The sequence below is a fragment of the Mesoplodon mirus genome (genome assembly GCF_964341445.2).
Source record: "Mesoplodon mirus genome assembly, chromosome: 3".
In the NCBI taxonomy this organism is placed as follows: Eukaryota; Metazoa; Chordata; class Mammalia; order Artiodactyla; family Ziphiidae; genus Mesoplodon; species Mesoplodon mirus.
In genome coordinates, this window is record NC_138978.1 from 23,888,690 (window position 1) to 23,908,596 (window position 19,907).

The window sequence follows — 19,907 nt, forward strand, 5'->3', positions numbered from 1 at the left end:
ACAAATATCGCATATTAACGCATATATGTAGAACCTAGAAAAATGGTACAGATGAACCGGTTTGCAGTTCAGAAATAGAGACACAGATGTAGAGAACAAACGTATGGACACCAAGGGGGGGAAGTGGCAGGGGGGTGGGGTAGTGGTGGTGGGATGAACTGGGAGATTGGGATTGACATACATACCCGCTGTATAAAAAAATAAATTAAATAAAATTCAAAAATTCAAAAAACGAAAAACAAACCAAGATTACTTAGAGATAATGGAGATAAATCTAAAATACAGTCAGCTAAAAAAGTTGAAAATAGATGTCTCTGCAAATGTGGAAATGAGGGAAGAGGTAGTGGACTGCCTTCTATTTTCATAGAAAACCTTATAATACTTGTTATTTCTTTAAACCATGCATATGTATAACTTTTGTTTGTAAAAGAATGTAAGTTTCCTGATGGCAGGGACCATGAGAGTCTTCTATTAAAAACCCCAGGGCTCCACCTGAAGTAGGTGTTCAAAAAGTATTTGTTATTCAAGTAACTGAAGTCACCGTTCTTGAGGCCCTAAATGGCTCCTCGTAAGGCACAGAATTAAGATCACAATGCTTGTGATGCCTCCAGGGACTGCAGGCAGGGTCTGGCTCCTGCAAACTCCTCTCCCCGACTCTTCCTCTAGTGCCTCGATCAGGTGATCACATGCACATTGTTCCTTCCTGCCTCGGGAAATTTGCACTTGCTGTTCTTTCTACCTAAAAAAGCTCTTCACCACCATCACCTAGTTCTCTCCCATAAATCCGTTAGACTTCAGCTCAGATGTCACTTCCTCCAGGAGATCCTGTCTCCTGTCTCCCTCTCTTCACCAGCCTGATGGGGCCATAGTGGGCCTACCCCAGGATCCCCAAGGACCTTGTAGGTTATGTTAAGGCATTTACTCTTCTATCTAGAAGAGAATAAGGAGCCACCAAAGTGTTGCCAGCCAGGAAAGATAAGATTAAATATGCTGGTAGGTCTGGGGCTCAGAGAATTATGAACAGCAGCAAGCAGCTTACTTGGGACACAGATGACCCTTGCTCAACAAACAGTGGCCTCATCCTAACTCCCCAGGGTACCTCCAGTAATTCCCTATGGTAGTGTTTTCCAGAATGGGGCATGACTATCACTGGTGGCTCTAGGGATAATTTCAGTGGCATATAACCAAGTATTTTTCAAAGATTAACATATTTATTTCAATGGGGATTCAGAAATAAAACTTGCGTTCTAAAACCAGGATTTCATGGCTATTATTGCTTAGGACAAACTTCATGAGGTTGATACTCAATTTACTAACTAAAGCTTGGGGACTATTGCTCAAGTAAAACTCGCCAAGTACCCTGAAAATCCCTCTACATCTTTCTCTATACAACTCTCCTGCCTGAAATGTCCTTCTTACCCCCTGCTTTGGAAACTTCTACATACCCTTCAAAGTCCCAGTTGAAAAAAAAGCCAAGGGGGTTCCCCGGTGGCCTAGTGGTTAGGATTCTGGGCTTTCACTGCAGGGGCCTGGTTCAATCCCTGGTTGGGGAACTGAGATACTGCAAGCCCCACGGCTCGGCCAAAAAAAAAAAAAAAAAAAAAGTCAAGCCAAGGCTTAGAAATTCGATCTAGCTGTGTGACTTTAGGCAAGTTACTTAACTTCTCTGAACCTGAACTTCCTCATCTGTTGGATAGGAATAATAGTGCCTTCCCTTAGAGGACTGTGGTGAGAATTTAATGTTATCACGCATATAAAAGTACTCAGTAAATGTCTGGCATACAGTAAGCCTTCCTAGAAGTTACCTGTTATTTTCATGAGAGTGGGGAGCCACAAATATGAGAGGGCTTTCCCTACTTATTTTAATTATTCATCTTTGTACGCCCTTCACATAGTAGATGCTTAGGAAAAGCTGGTTGGTTGTTGGAGGCCTTGCTGCCTTTGGGAGGGATCATTCTCATCCACATCTCCACACCTCCTTATTCAGTGAGCAACAAGATGCTGGCGGATAATGGGTGTCCACACTACAATCCCACGTTGTCCTGAGGAGGATTCACAGCGGCTGGAGGAAGGCCCGGCGACTGCTCCGCCGCCGCCATGGCAACTTCAATCCCATTCCTGGAACCCAGCTCGGGAGGAGCAGGGTATCGAAAGACAGTCTCCCCTAGGGCTGCTCTCCCAAGGTCTCCAGGACCTGGTCCCCCGCCCCAGCCCTGAGTCGTCTCCGGGTCCAGGCAGGCGCTGCTCCCTGCGGCCACACGGTGGCGGCGTAGAGTCGAGCTCCATGCCCCACCTGGGAAGCGCTAATGAGGCACAGCCCCAATGGTTGGGCCTCCTGCTCCCCACCCTTGCCAGGACAGGTCACGGCATCCAGGTGAGACAGCCGTTGGGCCTAATGTCACCTCACCTCAATACCTCCAGCTGGACCCTCGATTCCCGATACTAGGCCGGGCACTCCCAGCTCACTTGACTCGCCCTCCAACCCCGACAATCGCTCCCGGGGCCACCCCGCCCTGCCGCCAGTCCCGCGCAGCACACCTGGCGGGTACCGGGCCAGCCCTTGTTCAGATTCAGGCTCGAGCCCGCCGGACCCAGACCAAGCATATCGTCCCACTCCCAAGTGCGCCGGCCCGGAGGGAAGGAGGTGGGCGTGCGCTCGAGCTTTGTGGTCCTCACTGCCCCGACCTCCGGCCCTCTCCATTCTCTGCTTCCGCTTCCGGGCCTGCATCTCCTCCGAACTTCTCTGAACGCCGCGAACCCCCTTCCCAACACTTCGAATGCAGGTCCCAAGGACTGATAACATAGTCAGGGATTGACCTGTAGAAGGGTCCCCTTACAGACCCTGAGAGGTAAACAAGCAAAGCGCGGGCACGTGCCAGGGCGGGGCTTTGGGGCGGGGCATCAGAGGGGCGGGGCCTCAGCGCATGAGTTGCCGCGGGCCGAGGAGGTACCCGAGGCGCGCGCGGGGTGCCGGGAGTGCAAACTAAGCGGAAATGGGGCGGGGGGAGGCGCAGAACTGGGGGCGGGGCGGGCACTGGGGGTGGGTTTGAGGGAGTGCAGGGCAGACTAGACTTGGGAGCTGAATGGGCTGGCCGTGGGGTTGGGCCTGGACTGGGGGCCCAAAAGCGAGAAGGGTCTGAGTGGGGAGGGGAAGAAGAGGCAGGAACCACGCCCACTTTCTAGGTTGGGTTCTTGGAACTAGTCAGGAAATCCTGGGACTCAATCTTGGGGCTTGATCTTCTGTAGGCGATGGTTTTTATAGAGAGGGCTGATAGGGTCCCCCAAGTGGTTTTTATAGAGATGGCTGATAGGGCACCCATTTCCCCCACATTCCGGGAACTGCTCAGGCTTGTTCCCCAAGAGTTTGGGGGCTCAGCAGCTTCCTGCCTCCACACGCTGCGGGGCGGGTCCCACCCTGAGAACCCGGCAAGGCCCTGCGGTCCCTCCAGAGCCCCCCCATCTTCAGTTTCAACAAGATTGGGGGAGCGGGGAAGTCTTGGGGGCCACAGGCCACATACATCTAGAAAGATCTTCAGGCCCCAGGGCCTTCTCTTGCCCCTGCCCTCTTCTCTGCTCCAGCAAACCTTCTCTCCTTAGCAGAGGTATTAGAAGGGTCCCCATGGGGAGAAAGGGAGCAATTTCAACTGGCTCCCTTCTATTGCAGTCTGCAAAACAGGACGTGGGGGCAGGGGGGAGCCTTCGAGGGCTGAAGATGGGGTGCCCTGTTTACTCTTCCTGCTCAGCCTAGTGGCTGGCAGGAGCTCAACCGGCTCAGCGATAGGACTTAGGTGCGCAGAATCTTGGGGTCCTTCGTTTGTCTGGTGCTGTGTTCTGCCGTGGGCCTGGGAAACACACGGGAAACCCTACCTGCCTGTTTTTTCCCCCCCTTTCAGTGTTTTTCTTTTATGTAAAAGTAATTCATGCGTCTTATTTTTTTTTAATTAAAACCTTACAAAAATATGGATTTGAAAAATGAAAAACACTCATCTTCACTGGTGAGATAGCTGCGGTTTTTCTTATTTGTAGCATACTATATATATGTATATATAAAGAGTCACACCACATATTGTTTTGCAACTTGCTGTATACTGTGGACATTTTTTCGTGTCATTATTTATAGAGATACCCCATTTTTAAGGAGTTCATAATATTCCAGAATATGGGTACCCCATAATTCATTTGATCTTCTACTGATAAACATTTAATCTTAGGCCTGTGTTTATAATGATCTTTATGTTGTTTTATTTTTACAAGTATGTACTTATTGTAAAATTTTTAAAATACTGATAAAGGCAAAAAATATGGATAAAGACAAAATAAAGTTCACCATATTCCTACTATCTACAGGTAACTAACTCCTTTATTTTGTAAGCTACACTTTATGGAACGCTTGCTATATGCCAGATACCATGCTAAGTCATTCACGGAACAGCAATCTGAGGTTTGGAGAAATGTCTCCAGTGAGGCTTGCCCAAGGTCACACAGCTAGAAAGTGGCAGAGCCAGGACCTGGACCCAACTTTATCTGATTCCAAAGCTTTGCTGGCATCTTCCTGTTAACATTCGGGTGTCTTCCCTTACAATCTTTTTTTTTTTTTTTTTCCAGGCATCAGGACAAAAATACTCACATGTAAATATGCACTGCTTTTCCTCCTTCCCAGGCTTAGGAGCCTTTGTAAGGAGGGCAGAGGGAGAGGAATAGACCTAAGCAAAAGAGTGGAGAGAACTGGAGGAATTTCCTCCCAGTCCCAATCAGGAAAAGCTGCTTCTGAGAGAAGGGAGGGGAGTGAGGGAGCTGGCAGAGTTTGGGTGGTCAAGAATTTGGAAAAAGAGAAAGAAGGAAGAGGTTTGGGGAGCTGTTGTAATGGTGTGGAACTTGGAGGAAGAGAGATTTAGGAGGATTCTGAAAGGCTGTCTTGCCGTGAGCTGTGCCGTGTGATCCCTTTGCAGTGTCCTCCAGAGACCTTCGGTAAAGACTTTTGTTTCCTGTCAGTGCTTTTTGGAGTTGGATCGATTTCTTTTGGCGAAGAGGGAGCAAATAAAAGACCAGCTTTCTTCAGGTTCGCGTGCATTTTTTGTATTTTTTCTTTTATGAAAATGAAATAGCCTCTCTGCCTTTGCTCACTCAGTACCCTCCCCCTAGAATGCCCTGCCTTTCCCATGTCCTTCTGCATTTCCCTCATCCTCCAAGGTCCACCTCTCTCCACCTCTTTCCCCTCCTTCTGTTGGCCCTAGCTCTTTGCAAGTCCTTCATTATACCCCAAATCAGGACAGATGACTGGCCCCCTATTGATAGGCCATATTGAGTAGGAATTTTGCCAGCACCGGAATCTCTCTGATTAAAAGAAACTGTGCTCGTTTGTTGGTTTTAGAAATCTCTTTGTGTCAAGTGGAGTACCCTTGCACCAGTTATAATTCCCAGGGGAAGACTCTAAACACTTCTACCCATTTCCTCTTGGTATCTGAGTAGTCAAGGAAGACACAATGCAGTCAAGCACCGGATGGAACAACGCTTTAGTCATGTAGAGAAGAGACAGTAGGATCAGCTTCAGTAGTGGGTGTTGGTCCCTCATTGCTGGGGGATCTCTCCCGGTGATCAACACAGGGCACTTCACCTATGCTCACCCTTCTTGTGCCATAGTGAAAGGACCCTATCCCCTCCAAGAGGAGGACAGATAATAACCATGGGGTTGGCTAGATGCCAAATGACCGACATGCTTTAAGCAGAGACAAAAGAGTACTCATGACACCTGAAACAAGGAAAGATACTCCCACACAAGGTGATAAATCCAGCCCAGGCTGTGTGGGCTCTTTATCTCTTGGTTAGGAAGTGTTCCAGGCTCAGGGCCCATTCTTACATGATTGAGTAAGGGTCAAAAAACTGCAGGCATGAGACTGTCTTTCTCAACAGTTGGCCATCATGACTCTTGTTTCCCTCTTTGTTTTGGCTGCTAAGAAGCTCAGAACTATTCTATTTCTGGATCTGTATTTTCTCTTTGTCCTAATTTTCTTAATTTTAAGCCTTAAAAAAACATTTTGTTATGGAATATTTCAAACACATGAAAGTAGAGAGAATGTAATAAACTGTTATGTACCTGTAACCCATCCTCAATAATTATCAACATTTTGCCAATCTTGTTTCATTTACCTCCCCACTTTTCCCTCCCTCTGAAGTATTATAAAGCAAATCCCAGATATCATATCATTTCACTGGAATTTCTTCAGCATATATCTCTAAAAGATAGGGCTTTTTCAAATATAACTACAATGCCACTATCATACCTAACAAAATACAAATTCCCTAAAATCATTTAATACCTAGTTCATGTTCACATTTCTTTAATAGTTGGTTTGTTCCAATAAGAACTCAAATAAGGCTCACACATTTCATTTGGTTGATATGTGTCATAAGTAACTTTTCATCTATAACAGTTTCACTTTTTTCTTTCTTTTTTCATGCTATTTATTTGTAAAGGAAACCAGAGCATTTGCCCTGTAAAGGTTCCCACATCCCAGAAGATTTGGCTGATTGCTTCCTGATGGTGTAGTTTAACTTGTTCTTCTGTCTCTTGTATTTCCAGTAAACTGAAAGTTAGATCTAGAGCTTGATTAGATTCAGGTTTAACGTCTTTAGCCAGAATACCTTATCGGCGATGGTGCAGTCTACTTATTATCATGTCTCATCTAGTGGCACATATTTAGTTGAAATATTTTTATTGATTGATCCATGGTTTCAGGGCTCTTGGCCTGCTCTTTTCATTATAGAATTCCCCATCAACCTTTTTTTTTTCGCGGTACGCGGGCCTCTCACCGCCGCGGCCTCTCCCGTTACGGAGCACAGGCTCCGGACGCGCAGGCCCAGCGGCCATGGCTCACGGGCCCCGCAGCTCCGCGGCACGTGGGATCCTCCCGGACCGGGGCACGAGCCTGTGTCCCCCGCATCGGCAGGCGGACTCCCAACCACTGCGCCACCAGGGAAGCCCTCCCCATCAACCTTCTATCTGTTGGTTTTAGCATCTGCTGATGATCCATTATTTCATTAGGTGTTGCAAAATGGGGACCGGGCCCTGGCAGTGAAAGCGCCAAGTCCTGGACTGCCAGGGAATTCCCCATGACTTTCTAATTCTGTCATTCTTTTTTTTTTTTTGGCCACGCCCAGCAGCATGTGGGGTCTTAGTTCCCTGACCAGGGATAGAACCCGAGCTCCCTGCAGTGGAAGCACGGAGTCATAACCATTGGACCACCAGGGAAGTCCCTCTGTCATTCTTTTTGCATTCATTAGCTGGAATTCTTCCATAAAGAACAACTTTTCAATAAAAAATATTTTAAAAAATAAAATTACAAAAATAATTAAAAAATAAAACTTAAATGAAAAAATAAAAGAATAACTTTTCCTCATTCATTATTTGATTTTCCTGAAATAGTTTGTACAAGAAAGACAGGATAAATGCTTGATTCCTTTAATGTATTTTTACAAATTGCCTGAATTCCTTTGTGGAACAAGGTGTTAAAAAAAAAAAGGGCAAGCAGAGTAGTGGAACGGAAAGAGCACAGGCCTTGGACTCGGACAGAATCCTGATTCCATCACTTCTGACCTGTGTAACCTTGGGCCATCCATCTGAGCTTCAGTTTCCTTAACTGCAAGTTGGGGACCAATATCCTCAACTTCCCCAAACTTTCAGTAGAATCATTTCCAGGCCTAGATCAAGCAATTCCTTGTATAGGAAGTAAAATACAGTCACTGTGGAAAATTTAGAGGATGCAGATAAACACAAAGAATATAGAAGCTTTGTGAAAAGCATCTAGCATATGCTTGGCCTATAGTCAGTACTTCTGACAGCTCCAGCTTGACTCTCGGGCTGCCCTGTGTTAGAATCCTTCTGGAAGAGAGTAAATTTAGCCCCAGAGACTCCAGCCTCAGTCCAAGAAAATCCTAGTAAGAGTCAGAGAGGGTGTTTTGGGGAGAGAGCAGGAGGTGGATTCCTCTGGTCTTACGTCAAGAGCTAGTGAACTGAAGTTAGACCTACCACAAGCTTGCAGTGAGAACCTGGGAGAGTCACTTAACCTCCCAAGCAACAGTTTCTCACGTGTAATATAGAGGTTGTCAAGGCTGACCTGCCAGAGTCGTTGGGAGGGCCACCTGAGATGTTGATGTGGAAATGCCCACTTTGGAGGCAAAAATTGGGCGGTGCTCAGCAAATAGGAGTTAGCTTGATCTGTCTGGGAACTCCCTTTCTGAGCTCCCATCGAGTGTAAAGTTACAAGTGTCTCTCATCACTGAAGGGCTGTGTGAGGCCTGGCTTGGAGCCCAGGCTCCAAATGCTGTGTGAATTGGGTAAACCTCTTCCTCTCCGGGGCTTGGATTCTTCCATCTGTGAGATGACCAGATTAGGGGTCCAAATCTAAATGCCCCCAGGAGCAGACAGGTAGCAAGTGAATGAAATGGGGGAGGCAGTGAGATAATAGTGGGTGGTGGAGACTGTGGTGACCTGATGAGCTTGCTTTATCTGAGAGAGGCTGCCACTCCATTCTGCTGATGGCCACAAAACTGGAATGTGAACCCAGGTGGCCTTTTTTATTTTTTTAAATAAATTTATTTATTTATTTTTGGCTGCGTTGGGTCTTCCTTGCTGCACGCGGGCTTTCTCTAGTTGCAGTGAGCGGGGGCTACTCTTCATTGCGGTGCGTGGGCTTCTCATTGTGGTGGCTTCTCTTGTTGCGGAACATGGGCTCTAGGCGTGCAGGCTTCAGTAGTTGTGGCATGCGAGCTCAGCAGTTGTGGTGCTCGGGCTTGGGTGCGACAGGTGGGATCTTCCCGGACCAGAAGTCAAAACTGTGTCCCCTGCATTGGCAGGTGGATTCTTAACCACTGCGCCACCAGGGAAGTCCCTGGCCTGACTTTTAAAGAGGCTGGAAAGCTGTATCTTAAATTTTCTTCTTCCTTTTTTTTTTTTTTTAATACCTTCTTTTTACAAAACGTCTGTCCAGGGCTGACTTTCAATAGATCCCAGCAAGGGAGCTGCTCTGTTATCTAGGAAACACTGACCCAGAAGCAGGTCATCTATGAATGGTTTAGCACCAGGTACCCCACCAACGTGTGCTGTGTGACAGGTGAGGGGGCTGCTGCCTTTCTGGCCGTGCCCCGTGTCCCAGGACCAAGGGGTCTCCCAACCCGACCCCAGTCCAGAGGGGCTGCGGAATGCACTGTGCTGTATTTTTAATTTTAAATTAAAGTGATGGCAAGTTATTTGAGATATTTAGCAGCCCGTATGGACTAAACAAAATGTAAAGTAGGGTTAAGAGCATGGATTCTAAAGTAAGAGAAGTTCATGCACCAGCTTTACCACTTAATTAACTGTATGTCCTTGAGCAAGTCATTTAGCTTCTCTGTGCCTCACTTTTCTTATCTGTAAAATGGGGGTAATTATTGCATCTACTTCACGTGATTGTTGTGAGGATCACATAAGCAAGGACAGGACTAGGGTGAGGTTAACAGAATGAGGTTAATGAGGAATCATCTTGGGTGCAAAATTTAAGGGGGTGCCAAAAAAACTCAACAATCAAGATATATTTTCAAAAGTTAAAAGTAATGCAAAAAAAAAAAAAAAATCGGTCTTCCCTGGTGGCGCAGTGGTTGAGAGTCTGCCTGCCAATGCAGGGAACACCGGTTCGTGCCCCGGTCTGGGAGGATCCCACATGCCGCGGAGCGGCTGGGCCCGTGAGCCATGGCCGCTGAGCCTGCGTGTCCGGAGCCTGTGCTCCGCAACAGGAGAGGCCACAACAGTGAGAGGCCCGCATACCACAAAAAAAAAAAAAAAAAAAAAAAAAAATCCATGATGACCAAAATAGCAACATTTTACGTGAAGACAGGATATGACCTTGCACTTGTGTGACTTGGCCTTAACTCACCTCACCCTAATCCTGGGTCTGTGGGGTCCTGGCTTTATTCTTTTTTTTTTTTTGCGGTACATGGGCCTCTCACTGCTGTGGCCTCTCCTGTTGCGGAGCACAGGCTCCGGACGCTCAGGCTCAGCGGCCATGGCTCACGGGCCCAGCCGCTCCGTGGCATGTGGGATCTTCCTGGACCGGGGCACGAACCCGTGTCCCCTGCATCGGCAGGCAGACTCTCAACCACTGTGCCACCAGGGAAGCCCCTGGCTTTATTCTTAAAATAGGATGGTACACAAGGAGAACACCCATCCTACCTCCAGGCCCAGTGGTTCACGGGTAAGAGAGAGAAAGCATTTGATTTTGTTCACTGCCATATCACCAGCACCTACAATGGTGCCTCACACATGGTAGGATCTTAATAAATATTTGTTGAATGGGGAAAAAATTGGGATGATACATGTCCAACCTTAGAACAGTGCCTGGCACCAAGTAGGTGCTCAATAAAAAAATAATGATGGTTATGATTGAGAAGATAATGATGTCCTATTCTGTCTTTAAGCCAATGGTGAACCTAGTGTGTTTGACACCCAGAATGTGGTTTTTTTTTTTTCAAGTTATCAAATTTTATTTTTCTTGAATTTCTTCTTAGATTTTCTGGTAATGTAAAAAACATGTTTTTAAATTTTTATTTTTATTGGAGTATAGTTGATTTACAATGTGTTAGTTTCAGGTATACAGCAAAGTGATTCAGTTATACATATACATATATTAATTCTTTTCTCATATAGGTTATCACAGAATATTGAGTAGAGTTCCCTACTGCTATACAGTAGGTTCTTGTTAGTTACCTGTCTTATATATAGTAGTGTGTGTAGAAAAGATCATCTTTTTAATCCCAACATGACAAGAATTATCTTCAATAATAATCATGAAATAAAACAAATAATAATAAGGGCAGAAAAGCAACAGAGACAGTAAAAACTTGCTTTTATTGAACTTCATATATATACTCAGACCAATAAAATTTTTTAAATAAAATAAAAATTATAGTACAAATGGGAAAAAAGTAAAGGACTAATAGTTTATGGTTATATTAATGTATTTTTTTAACAAAAAGGTACATACACACACACATGAAGAAATGCCTCTAAAAGAGGCAACTTGGCAGGTTCAGAGAATGACTTGCCCAGAGAATGAGAGAACTACAGTAACAGTCTTACAATCACTGTGCTATCGCCATTGATTTCAAACCTGCTGTTTAAACGCAGGGACATGGGGACATGAAGGCTCCTGATGTGAGCTCCAATGATGCTGACCTGCTATGAGCCCTCAAACTGAAGGTATATGTTGGCGCCAGTTGTGTAACTGGGAGTTCTTCAAATTAACTTCCATGTAGAATATGTTATTTATTAAAGGTTAGGTGATAAAATGTACTCATTTGAAATATATATATATATATATAATAATCGCGGCAATTATTTAGAACTTAGACCAAGAAAGATCTCTTCAGGAGGGAGGATTTTATCACCAACGACATTGTTTAGAATTGCCAGGGCACAGTGATAAAAAAAAGCAGACCCACCCAGTTTCATTAATGTTTTAAACTTCTCTACAGAAAATGCATGCCTTATTTCTTGCACATGGAGGACTGGCCACCACCCTTAACTGATTCACCTCTGCCTCAGGCCATCAGTTTCCTATCTCTGGATGAGACAGTCCAAAAGGCCCTTCCAAAGCTGACATTGCACTACTTTCTAATTCTGGCTTTGCAAGCTATTTCAAGCGATGTGACCCTGGGTAAGTCAGGTTATTTCTCCAAGTCTCTGTTTCCTCATCTGTGAAATGGGAACAATAACCCCAAGCCATGCCTTACCCCATAAGGGCTCCATGAGGTAGTGTGGGAGAAGACTTTTTGTAAAGAAGGAGGCACTGCATACAACTGGCAGGAACACAGGTGGCAGGCCTTGATGACAAAGGTGATGATGTTCCTCTGAAGTCATAAACAAGTTGTTCCTAGATTGAGGATCTGGGTTAGGGGAAGGGGAACCAGCGGGTGCTGGACTTTGCAAATCACTGACAGTGACTTTTTTCTTCCAGGAAAAGTCTTGATCCTCTTGGCCCAGAAGCAGGGGGCTGATCACAATGACCCCAGTTCCTCTGCTGCTGTATTACAACCCAGCTGGATGGAGCACTTCCCTTCCAGGGGAAGGTGGCTGAGGCAGAAGCAGGGTGTGAGAAACTACAGATGCCAGCTGGCTCTTGTCCTCAGAAGCACTCTGAAATTAGTTTACCTGCTTGTTTAACCAAAGAGAATGTAAGTTCCTAGAGCAGGGGTTAACAACTTTTTTTCTGAAGAGCCAGCTAGTAAACATTTTAGGCTTTCTCAGCCATATGGTCTCTGTTGCAACTACTCGACTCTGCTGTTGTAGTGTGAAAGCAGCCCTAGACCATACGTAAACGGAGCGTGGCTGTGCTCCAATAAAACTTTATTTATGGATACTGAAATCTGAATTTCATATAATTTTTGCACATTATGAAATATTCTTTTGATTTCTTCAATCATTTAAAGATGTAAAAGCCATTCTTAGCTCATAGGCACATAAAAAGAGGCCAGATTTGGCCCACAGGCCGTTCATAGTTTACCCACCCTTATTCTAGAGGGCAGAGACCCTCTCTGTGTATTCCTTTGCTGTGTCCACAGTGCCCAGAACAGTGCCTGGCACCTAGCTGCCCATAAGTATCTGTTGATGACCAACTGCTTCCTCTTCTGCCCCTCTACCTCCAATTCCATTCCCATCTCTTGCTGCTACTATATCCACCTCTACTTCCAGCTCCCATTCTCTGTAACCAGCAGCAACAAGCTTCTGTTCCCCCCACCCCGTCCCGGTCTCCAGGTCAGTGGAGGAGCCCACTAGCTAGTTCTCCAGTAGCCCTGGGACTGTCCCATCCGGATGCTCCCATTGTTCCTCTTCTTCTCTGACTACCCTATCTTTGGCCTCATTCTTCTTCTTCTTTTTTCTCAGCATCCAGAATCTTTTTAATAACAAGGCAGGATCTGGGGTTGGTTTTTGTAGTGGCAACTGGCCTGTCAGCCTCTGGTGCACTTGAACTTCCAGCCCTTGGAAAATAGGGTTTGGTGTTCCTGAGGTCTTGCCGAGATGCCTGTACACCTCTTGGTCTTTACCAGAGAGTAGGCCAGCGCCACAACCCTTGGGAGAGTCCAGGGCCAGTCGGTCAAAGGTGAGGATCTTGCCCCAGGCCTTGGGGATGTGGCTCCGGGGGCAGTGCACACACCTTCAGTTCGGGCACCTACTGGGCATGCACATCATCAGTTTTAGTTGCTATAACCACACCTGTTTTGCCTTCCCCTCCAGGAAGCTTCACCTTCCGGATCATCTGGGAAAGGGACAGAGGCCACCAGTTGGTGCAACTCATGAACAACCTCTTCAGCACAACTTGACTGAAGGAGTTGGTTGGTCTGGCCAGAAACCTGTACAGCTTGACCAACAGCCTTAGGTAGCTGTTCTTTTTTTTATTTTTTATGTTTTGGGCCATGCCACGCAGCTTGCAGGATCTTAGTCCCTGACCAGGGATCGAACCCATACCCCCTGCAGTGGAAGCACAGAGTCCTAACCACTGGACTCTAGTTTTGGTGAGCGAGCAGGCTCAGTAGTTGCAGTGGGCGGTCTCTCTAGTTGTGGCGTGCAGGCTCCAGAGCACGCAGGCTTCGCAGTTGCGGTACGTGGGCTCTCCAGTTGTTGCGCCATGGGCTCAGTAGTTGCAGCACGTGGGCCTAGTTGCCCCGTGGCATGTGGGATCTTAATTCCCCGATCAGGGATCGAACCCACGTTCCCTGCATTGGAAGGCAGATTTTTTACCACTGGACCACCAGGGAAGTCCCCACACAAGCATATTTTGAAGGCTTGCCATATGTCAGCTGTAGCCAGCGAGATAGCAGTAAACGAAATAGACAAGTCCTACCTCATGGAGCTTTGTTCTAGTGGGAGAAACAAACAATAAACAAACAGGTAAATATACAATATGATCCCTGGTAGAGAGGCATGCCATGAAAAAAAGAAAACATAAGATGATACCATCGATGGGGAGCTATCTTAGATAGGGTCAGTCCTCTCTGAAGAGGTGACATTTGAGCAGAGGTGCGAATGAAGTGAGGGAGTGAACTCTGAGAGCTGAAGGAAGAAACGTTCCAGGTGGAGGGCACAGCAGGAGCAAAGCCTGAGGTGGGAGTGTGTGTGGTATGTCAGTGAGCAGGCAGCAAGACTGGTGGCAGGGGGGCAGTGAGTGAGTGAGTGGTAGGAGAGGAGGGGGCAGGGGGAGGAGGGGGCCAGGTCCTGTGGGACTTTGCAGGCCCAGCAAAGTCCTTGGATTTTGTCTGAAGTGTGATGGGGGAGCTACAGGAGGGTTTCAAGCACCTCCATCCCTCAGACCTGGATGGGGCAGATAAGAGAATCCACCCCCTTACTTGTTCACCACTACCCACCTCTGCATACTGAGTACCCGTGAAGCCCCTTCTGGGCTGACAGTGTAGTGAAGTGAATAAGAGCACTGGATTTTGAGTCTGAGAGAATTGGGTTCCCAACCTAGCTGTAATACTTACTAGCTGTTGGGCCATGGGCAATCTCATCACTCCTGAGCCTCAGTTTTCTCATCTGGAAAATGGGGACAATAATTTCTGTCTCATGGTGTTGTTGGGGTGACTGGATGAGCTCTTGCCTCTAAAACACTCACAGTGCCAGGCAGGTCACATAGTTCTCTCTCAATCAGCTGTCATAGTTGATGATGATTACTATTTAAATGCTGAGCCAAGTTCTGGCATTTTGTAATCACTTGTTAAAGGGAACTACCATTATGATTGTTCCCCTTATGCTGTTCCACCTGCTGCCAGGAGACACGTGTGCCAAGACCCTCCTCTACTGAATGGCCAAGAAAGAATAATGACAGACTCTCTTCCTGTGGGGCAGGGCCCATCCAGAGCCTGTGCTCTTGAACATTATAGCAAGCACATGCCCAGGCTGCGGTAGAAGGACCCAAAACCCAGCGCTCAGCCTGTCAGCTCAGCCCCCTGCTTCATGCCAGAATAACCTCTTCCACAAGGTACAGAATAAGAACCTCACTGTGTCCAGCAGAGCCCTTTCACACTTATGAGTCATTCACTTAACAAACACCACAAGTGACTGCCCAGAACAGCCTGTTTTCACCCCATTATGAATAATAATAATAGCTATCATTTATCCATGACTCAGAGTGTAGCATTTCAGAGCATGAGGATAGGTTGCCTGGGTCCGAGTCCTAGATTTACTGTACTGTAGCTAGATGATGTTGTACATATCACTTAGCCTCTTTGAGCATCTATGTGCCAGGCAGTGTGTCAGGTGCCAGGAAGACAATGAAGAACCAAGAAGACCCGATTACTGCCCTCTCACAGCTTCCTGTCTAATTGGAGAGCTAGATGTTAATCAGGTAATCACAAAAACAAATGTAAAAGTACACCTTGAGGAGCACTAAGGAGAAGTATCCATTGCCATGAGTGTATATAACAGGCAGGTAAGGGAAGATGTCCTGGAGGAAGTGACTGTGGAGATAAACCGGCTTGAGGAAGACAGACAGTTTCAAGAACAAGGAGCAAGGCCCTGGGGCAGTAGAACTAAAGGAAGTCAGTGTGGCTGCAGCCTAGAGAGAAACAGAGGAAACTGTGAGCTGAGGCTGCAGCAGGATCAGCACACTGTAGGCCATGGATTGGTCTCTACAGCTCTCTGCTGAGTGATTGCAACATCCCTTCAACAGCGATGGGCAAGCTGACCTGCCCAAGCTCCCAGGCAGGGCCCAGGTGTCCTCTGGGCACCCCCCTTTCCCAGCATAACCCACTCATAACCCAATACTCTTGGGAGAGAGGACACAGGAAGTGAAACATTCATAGGAAAGCACAGTCACTACTGGGTCCTTAAATTGAGATGATGCACTTGATATGGAATCCTTTCCTGTACGAAGGGGAAGAAAGAGACCAGGAGCCCCAGGAAGGGGGCAGATTGAAGGTAGAATCACTCCAGTTTTCCCCTCACCCATGCCCCTCCCATCCATCCACCTCATTTTCCTCGCCCAGCAGTCTTTTGCCCTCATTCTCTAGATCTCAATGTCTCTTCCCAAGTTTAACCTAAACCGGCTTGCAGCCAGATATTTGGCACCTGTGTGCAATCTGTTCTGAGCCCTGAGTAGGATGACTAGATTTAGCAAATCAACAGGACACCCAGTTAAATTTGAATTCAGATAAACAACAACCATTTTTTCGTCTAATTTTTAGTCTAAACATTACAACACTAGCCCTGAGCAGCAGGGGTTGGGGCATCGGAAACTGGCTCCAGGCAACTGATACTAACACTGATGTCAATAACAGCTGCCAACTTTGGCCCAGTTTGCCTCCAGTTTAGCCCTCATTAAGGAGGTAATAGAGTGAGTGAACAAAAGAATGAACTCTAGGGACTTCCCTGGTGGTGCACTGGTTAAGAATCCACCTGCCAGTGCAGGGGACACAGGTTCGATCCCTGGCCTGGGAAGATCTCACATGCCATGGAGCAACCACATGCCGCGGAGCAACTAGGCCCACGCGTAAAACTACTGAACCTGCGCTCTAGAGCCCGTGCACCACAACTACTGAGCCTGTGTGCTGCAAGTACTGAAGCCTGCACACCTAGAGCCTGTGCTCCACAAGAGAAGCCACCGCAATGAGAAGCCGGCGCACTGCAATGAAGAGTAGCTCCCACTCGCCACAACTAGAGAAAGCCTGTGCGCAGCAGTGAAGACCCAATGAGGCCAAAAAAAAAAAGGAATGAACACTGGGCCTAGACTACCAGGGTTGTCTTTCAGCTCTGCCATTTTCCAGCTGTGTGACCTTGGAGGGACCCAGAAAATGAAACGCTTAACTTCTCTGTCCTTGGTTTCCTCATCTATACACTGGAGAGGATAACAGCACCTACCTCATAAGGTTGTTGTGAGGATTAAATGAGTTTACAGGTAAAGTGCTTAGAACAGTGGCTGGTCCATAGTAAGTGCTATGTCAATGTTAGCTCTAATAATTTATCTAATCACACCAGACCGAATGTAAACTGCATGAGAACAGGGACTTTCTTTTGTTTATTGCTATATCCACAGGAACGAGGAGCAGGGCTGGTTTATAATGCATGCTCAAGAAGAGGGCCTGGCTTGTAATATTTAGCCATAAATATTTATTGAATTAAATCTAGTCCTCAGGATATACCTGAAAGATTGGAATTATATTAATAATTCCCCATTCACAGATAAGGAAACAGGTTTAGAGACATGAAATGAGTTTTCCAATGTTAAGGAGGTGGCAGAGCTAGGGTTCAAATCCAGATTTGTTTGGTTCCAAAGTCTTTTCCACTCAAAACTCAATTCACTTTAACAGCTGAGGTGCTACCCTTGGAAAGTGATGGAATAACAGGAGCATCTGGATTTAGGAGAAATCCTCACTGACTTTGATTTTTTAAAGTCCTAATCTGTTCCCCATCTGCTGTGTAACCTTGGGTAAGTCACCTCATCTTTTTGAGGCTGTTTTATGATGTGTAAACTAGGTGGTGGTGAGGATCCAAGGAGATCATACATTGGTGAAGCCTGACTGGAAGAAGGCTTCTGATAAACAACCCTGCTTTAGAACAGCTTTGCAAATGGACATTCTTCCCCACCCATGAAACCTGCAAGCCCATCTCTCCACTCCCCCACGTGTGAATAAATCTCATCACACCTGAACCCCTAACACCTCTTTAGACGGAGGCTGAATCTCTCCAGGGGAAATCTCTCTCCCTGGCCTCCCTGCACTCCAAGTGCAGCCCAAGTGTCGGCCAATCCTGGGAACCTGGTCCCTGCTCTCCTCAGAGGGGGCACAAGCCCAAATGAGCCCAGAGCTGGGCCAGCAGTTGGGAGAGATTCCGGGGAGACGGCTTGAAAAGAGAAAAACATGCGTATTAAGACATCACTTTGGAGGCACTGTGGGTCCTGATGGTGGCGAAAGACTTGTACCCTACCTGGAGCCGGGGCGCAGGAGAGGTCCCAGTGTCGCCTTCCGGGGCGGGGTTGGGGGGTCCTAGGGCCTTGTAATGGGGGGAGTAGGGCCCAGGCTCCTTTCTAGCCTTTGCCTGGGTCAGGCCCAGGACATTCAGTGTGTGTGTGTGTGTGTGTGTGTGTGTGTGTGTGTGTGTGTGTGTGTGGCAGGGGGAAACAGCCCCCGCTGGGGGGGAGAAGGAACATCTGGGGAGCTATTCCAAACGAGGTGAGTGGGGGAGATGGGTAGCCCTGGCGTGGTCCCCTCAGGGGACCAGGTTTGGGAGGGAGGAGCCAGGAGGGCCTCTTCTGGGCCGAGCAGAGCGCGGGCCCAGGGCTCGCGGTGAAGGCGGGGCCCGCACTCTCTTCGCGGCGGGGGCTGGGGGTCCATGCTGGGAATGCCGCGCCGCGGGGGCCGGGGCGGGGCTTCGTTGGCCCCGCCCCTCGCGCAGGTAGCCAATGGGCGCGGCGGCGCCGGGTGACGGAGAGAGCCGAAGTGCGAGTGCCGCGGCGGCGGCGGCGCGGACGGCCCAGCCAGAGCGAGAGGGTCTCGGCGGGGGCTAGGGGGTTAGGGGGCGCGGGGACGAGGGGGCGCGGGGGCGCGGAGCCGGGGACCTCGGGACCTGGGAGGCGAGGCGGCCCGGGCCGCCGGTGGAGCGCGGGCCGCCCAGCGGCGGCGCGATGCCGCTCGCCCAGCTCAAGGAGCCCTGGCCGCTCATGGAGCTGGTGCCGCTGGACCCGGAGGTGAGTGAGCTGGGCGGGGGACGGGCGCTGGCGGCCGGCGAGCCCGAGTCCCCACAGGGGCGGGGCGGCCCGCGGCGCCTCTGTAGCCTGGCGGGCGCCCGCGCGGACGCGAGTGCCCTCCGATCTCTTGCCCCCTCTCCGGCTCCACCCCCTTCTGCCCCGGGTGTGTGTGCGCGAGGGACAGTTCCGCCACAGCGCCGAGAAACCCCTTAGCCCGGAGAGGGGATCCCGTGGTGCGCTGAGATCTGATCCCCGCCTCACCCCACACGCCTAGGACCTGTACCGGGAGCTGTCGGAGTTTCCTTCGTTAGGGCAGACGCCCAGGGCCGGGGTGTCAGATGTCTCGGATTCTACAAGAGACAAGGATCATGGGAACCCCCACTTCTCCTTGATGTCTCCCAGCGCCCTACCCCAAGAGCTCCCGCTTCTCGGCTGCTGACCCTAGAAGGATTGTCCCTCTTGACCCTAGCAGTTGTGGAATTTGGGGTGACACCGCCCGTCTGGGGCTGAAACTCTTGGTTTCCTTTGCCCCAGCCTAGGGTCAGAGGACACCTGTGTCACCTGCTTCAGGCTGGGGAGAAGGGAATAGGGAAAAGCCCTTAGACGTTGTGAAAATTATTCCTGGAGATGAGGAGGACGTTGGTTCCTGCCCCCTCCCGTAGGAAGGACTGGGCCCCTGGGGAGTTTGGCCTCTGCCTGCCTAGCCTCTCCCAGAAGCACCTCCTGCCCTCTGAGGATTCTATGGTGCTAGGCCCTAAGCTTGCAGAAGGCCAGCTCTTCCTGTGCCCTTTGACCCCCAGGGTCAAGGTCAAGTCCATCTGCCAGCAGATGGAGAAAAAAACCTTTTCCCTCAGCCTCATTCTGGGAAGGAGGTAGGTGATACTGCCTTTCCAGAGGGGATGTGGGGATATGCAGGGAGGGTATGGAAACCTCAGTGAGGCTGGGAGCCAAGGTGATTTTCTTCTGGCTTGGGCTCGGAGCCCCTGCTTAGATCCCCTCCTCTGCCCTCTCGTAACTGGGGCAACCACCAAGTGCCCTGCCTCTCAGGGCCACAGGTTGAGATCAGAGTGAGGATCCCTGGTCCCCAGAACCCAGGGTGTGCTGCCCCTTTAAAGGGATGGTCATGGCTGACGCTGGCTATTGGAGGGTGGGCGCATGGCAGGATTAGGTAGCCAACCTGAAGGCGCAATTTGGAGTAAA

At 48.6% G+C, this 19,907-nt stretch overlaps 1 protein-coding gene and 1 long non-coding RNA gene across 3 annotated transcripts in view; both read left to right on the forward strand.

Moving 5' to 3' along the window:
* The first annotated feature begins 2,743 nt into the window (after positions 1-2,743).
* LOC309801441 lies at positions 2,744-12,379 on the forward strand. Its single transcript, XR_014293593.1, has 4 exons — positions 2,744-2,849; positions 11,159-11,230; positions 11,506-11,687; positions 11,988-12,379. It is a non-coding gene; the product is annotated as an uncharacterized lncRNA (long non-coding RNA).
* Positions 12,380-18,577: 6,198 nt separating this feature from the next.
* RPS6KA1 (ribosomal protein S6 kinase A1) overlaps positions 18,578-19,907 on the forward strand; it is a gene marked incomplete at its 5' end in the record, with an annotated part of 36,509 nt that continues 35,179 nt past the window's right edge. Inside the window, one exon of one of the 2 annotated variants that reach the window (XM_082612566.1) lies at positions 18,578-18,707. In XM_082612566.1, the coding sequence (XP_082468692.1) occupies positions 18,645-18,707 (63 nt within the window). The remainder of the gene's footprint in view (positions 18,708-19,907) is intronic. The other variant, XM_082612568.1, reaches the window with a different exon arrangement.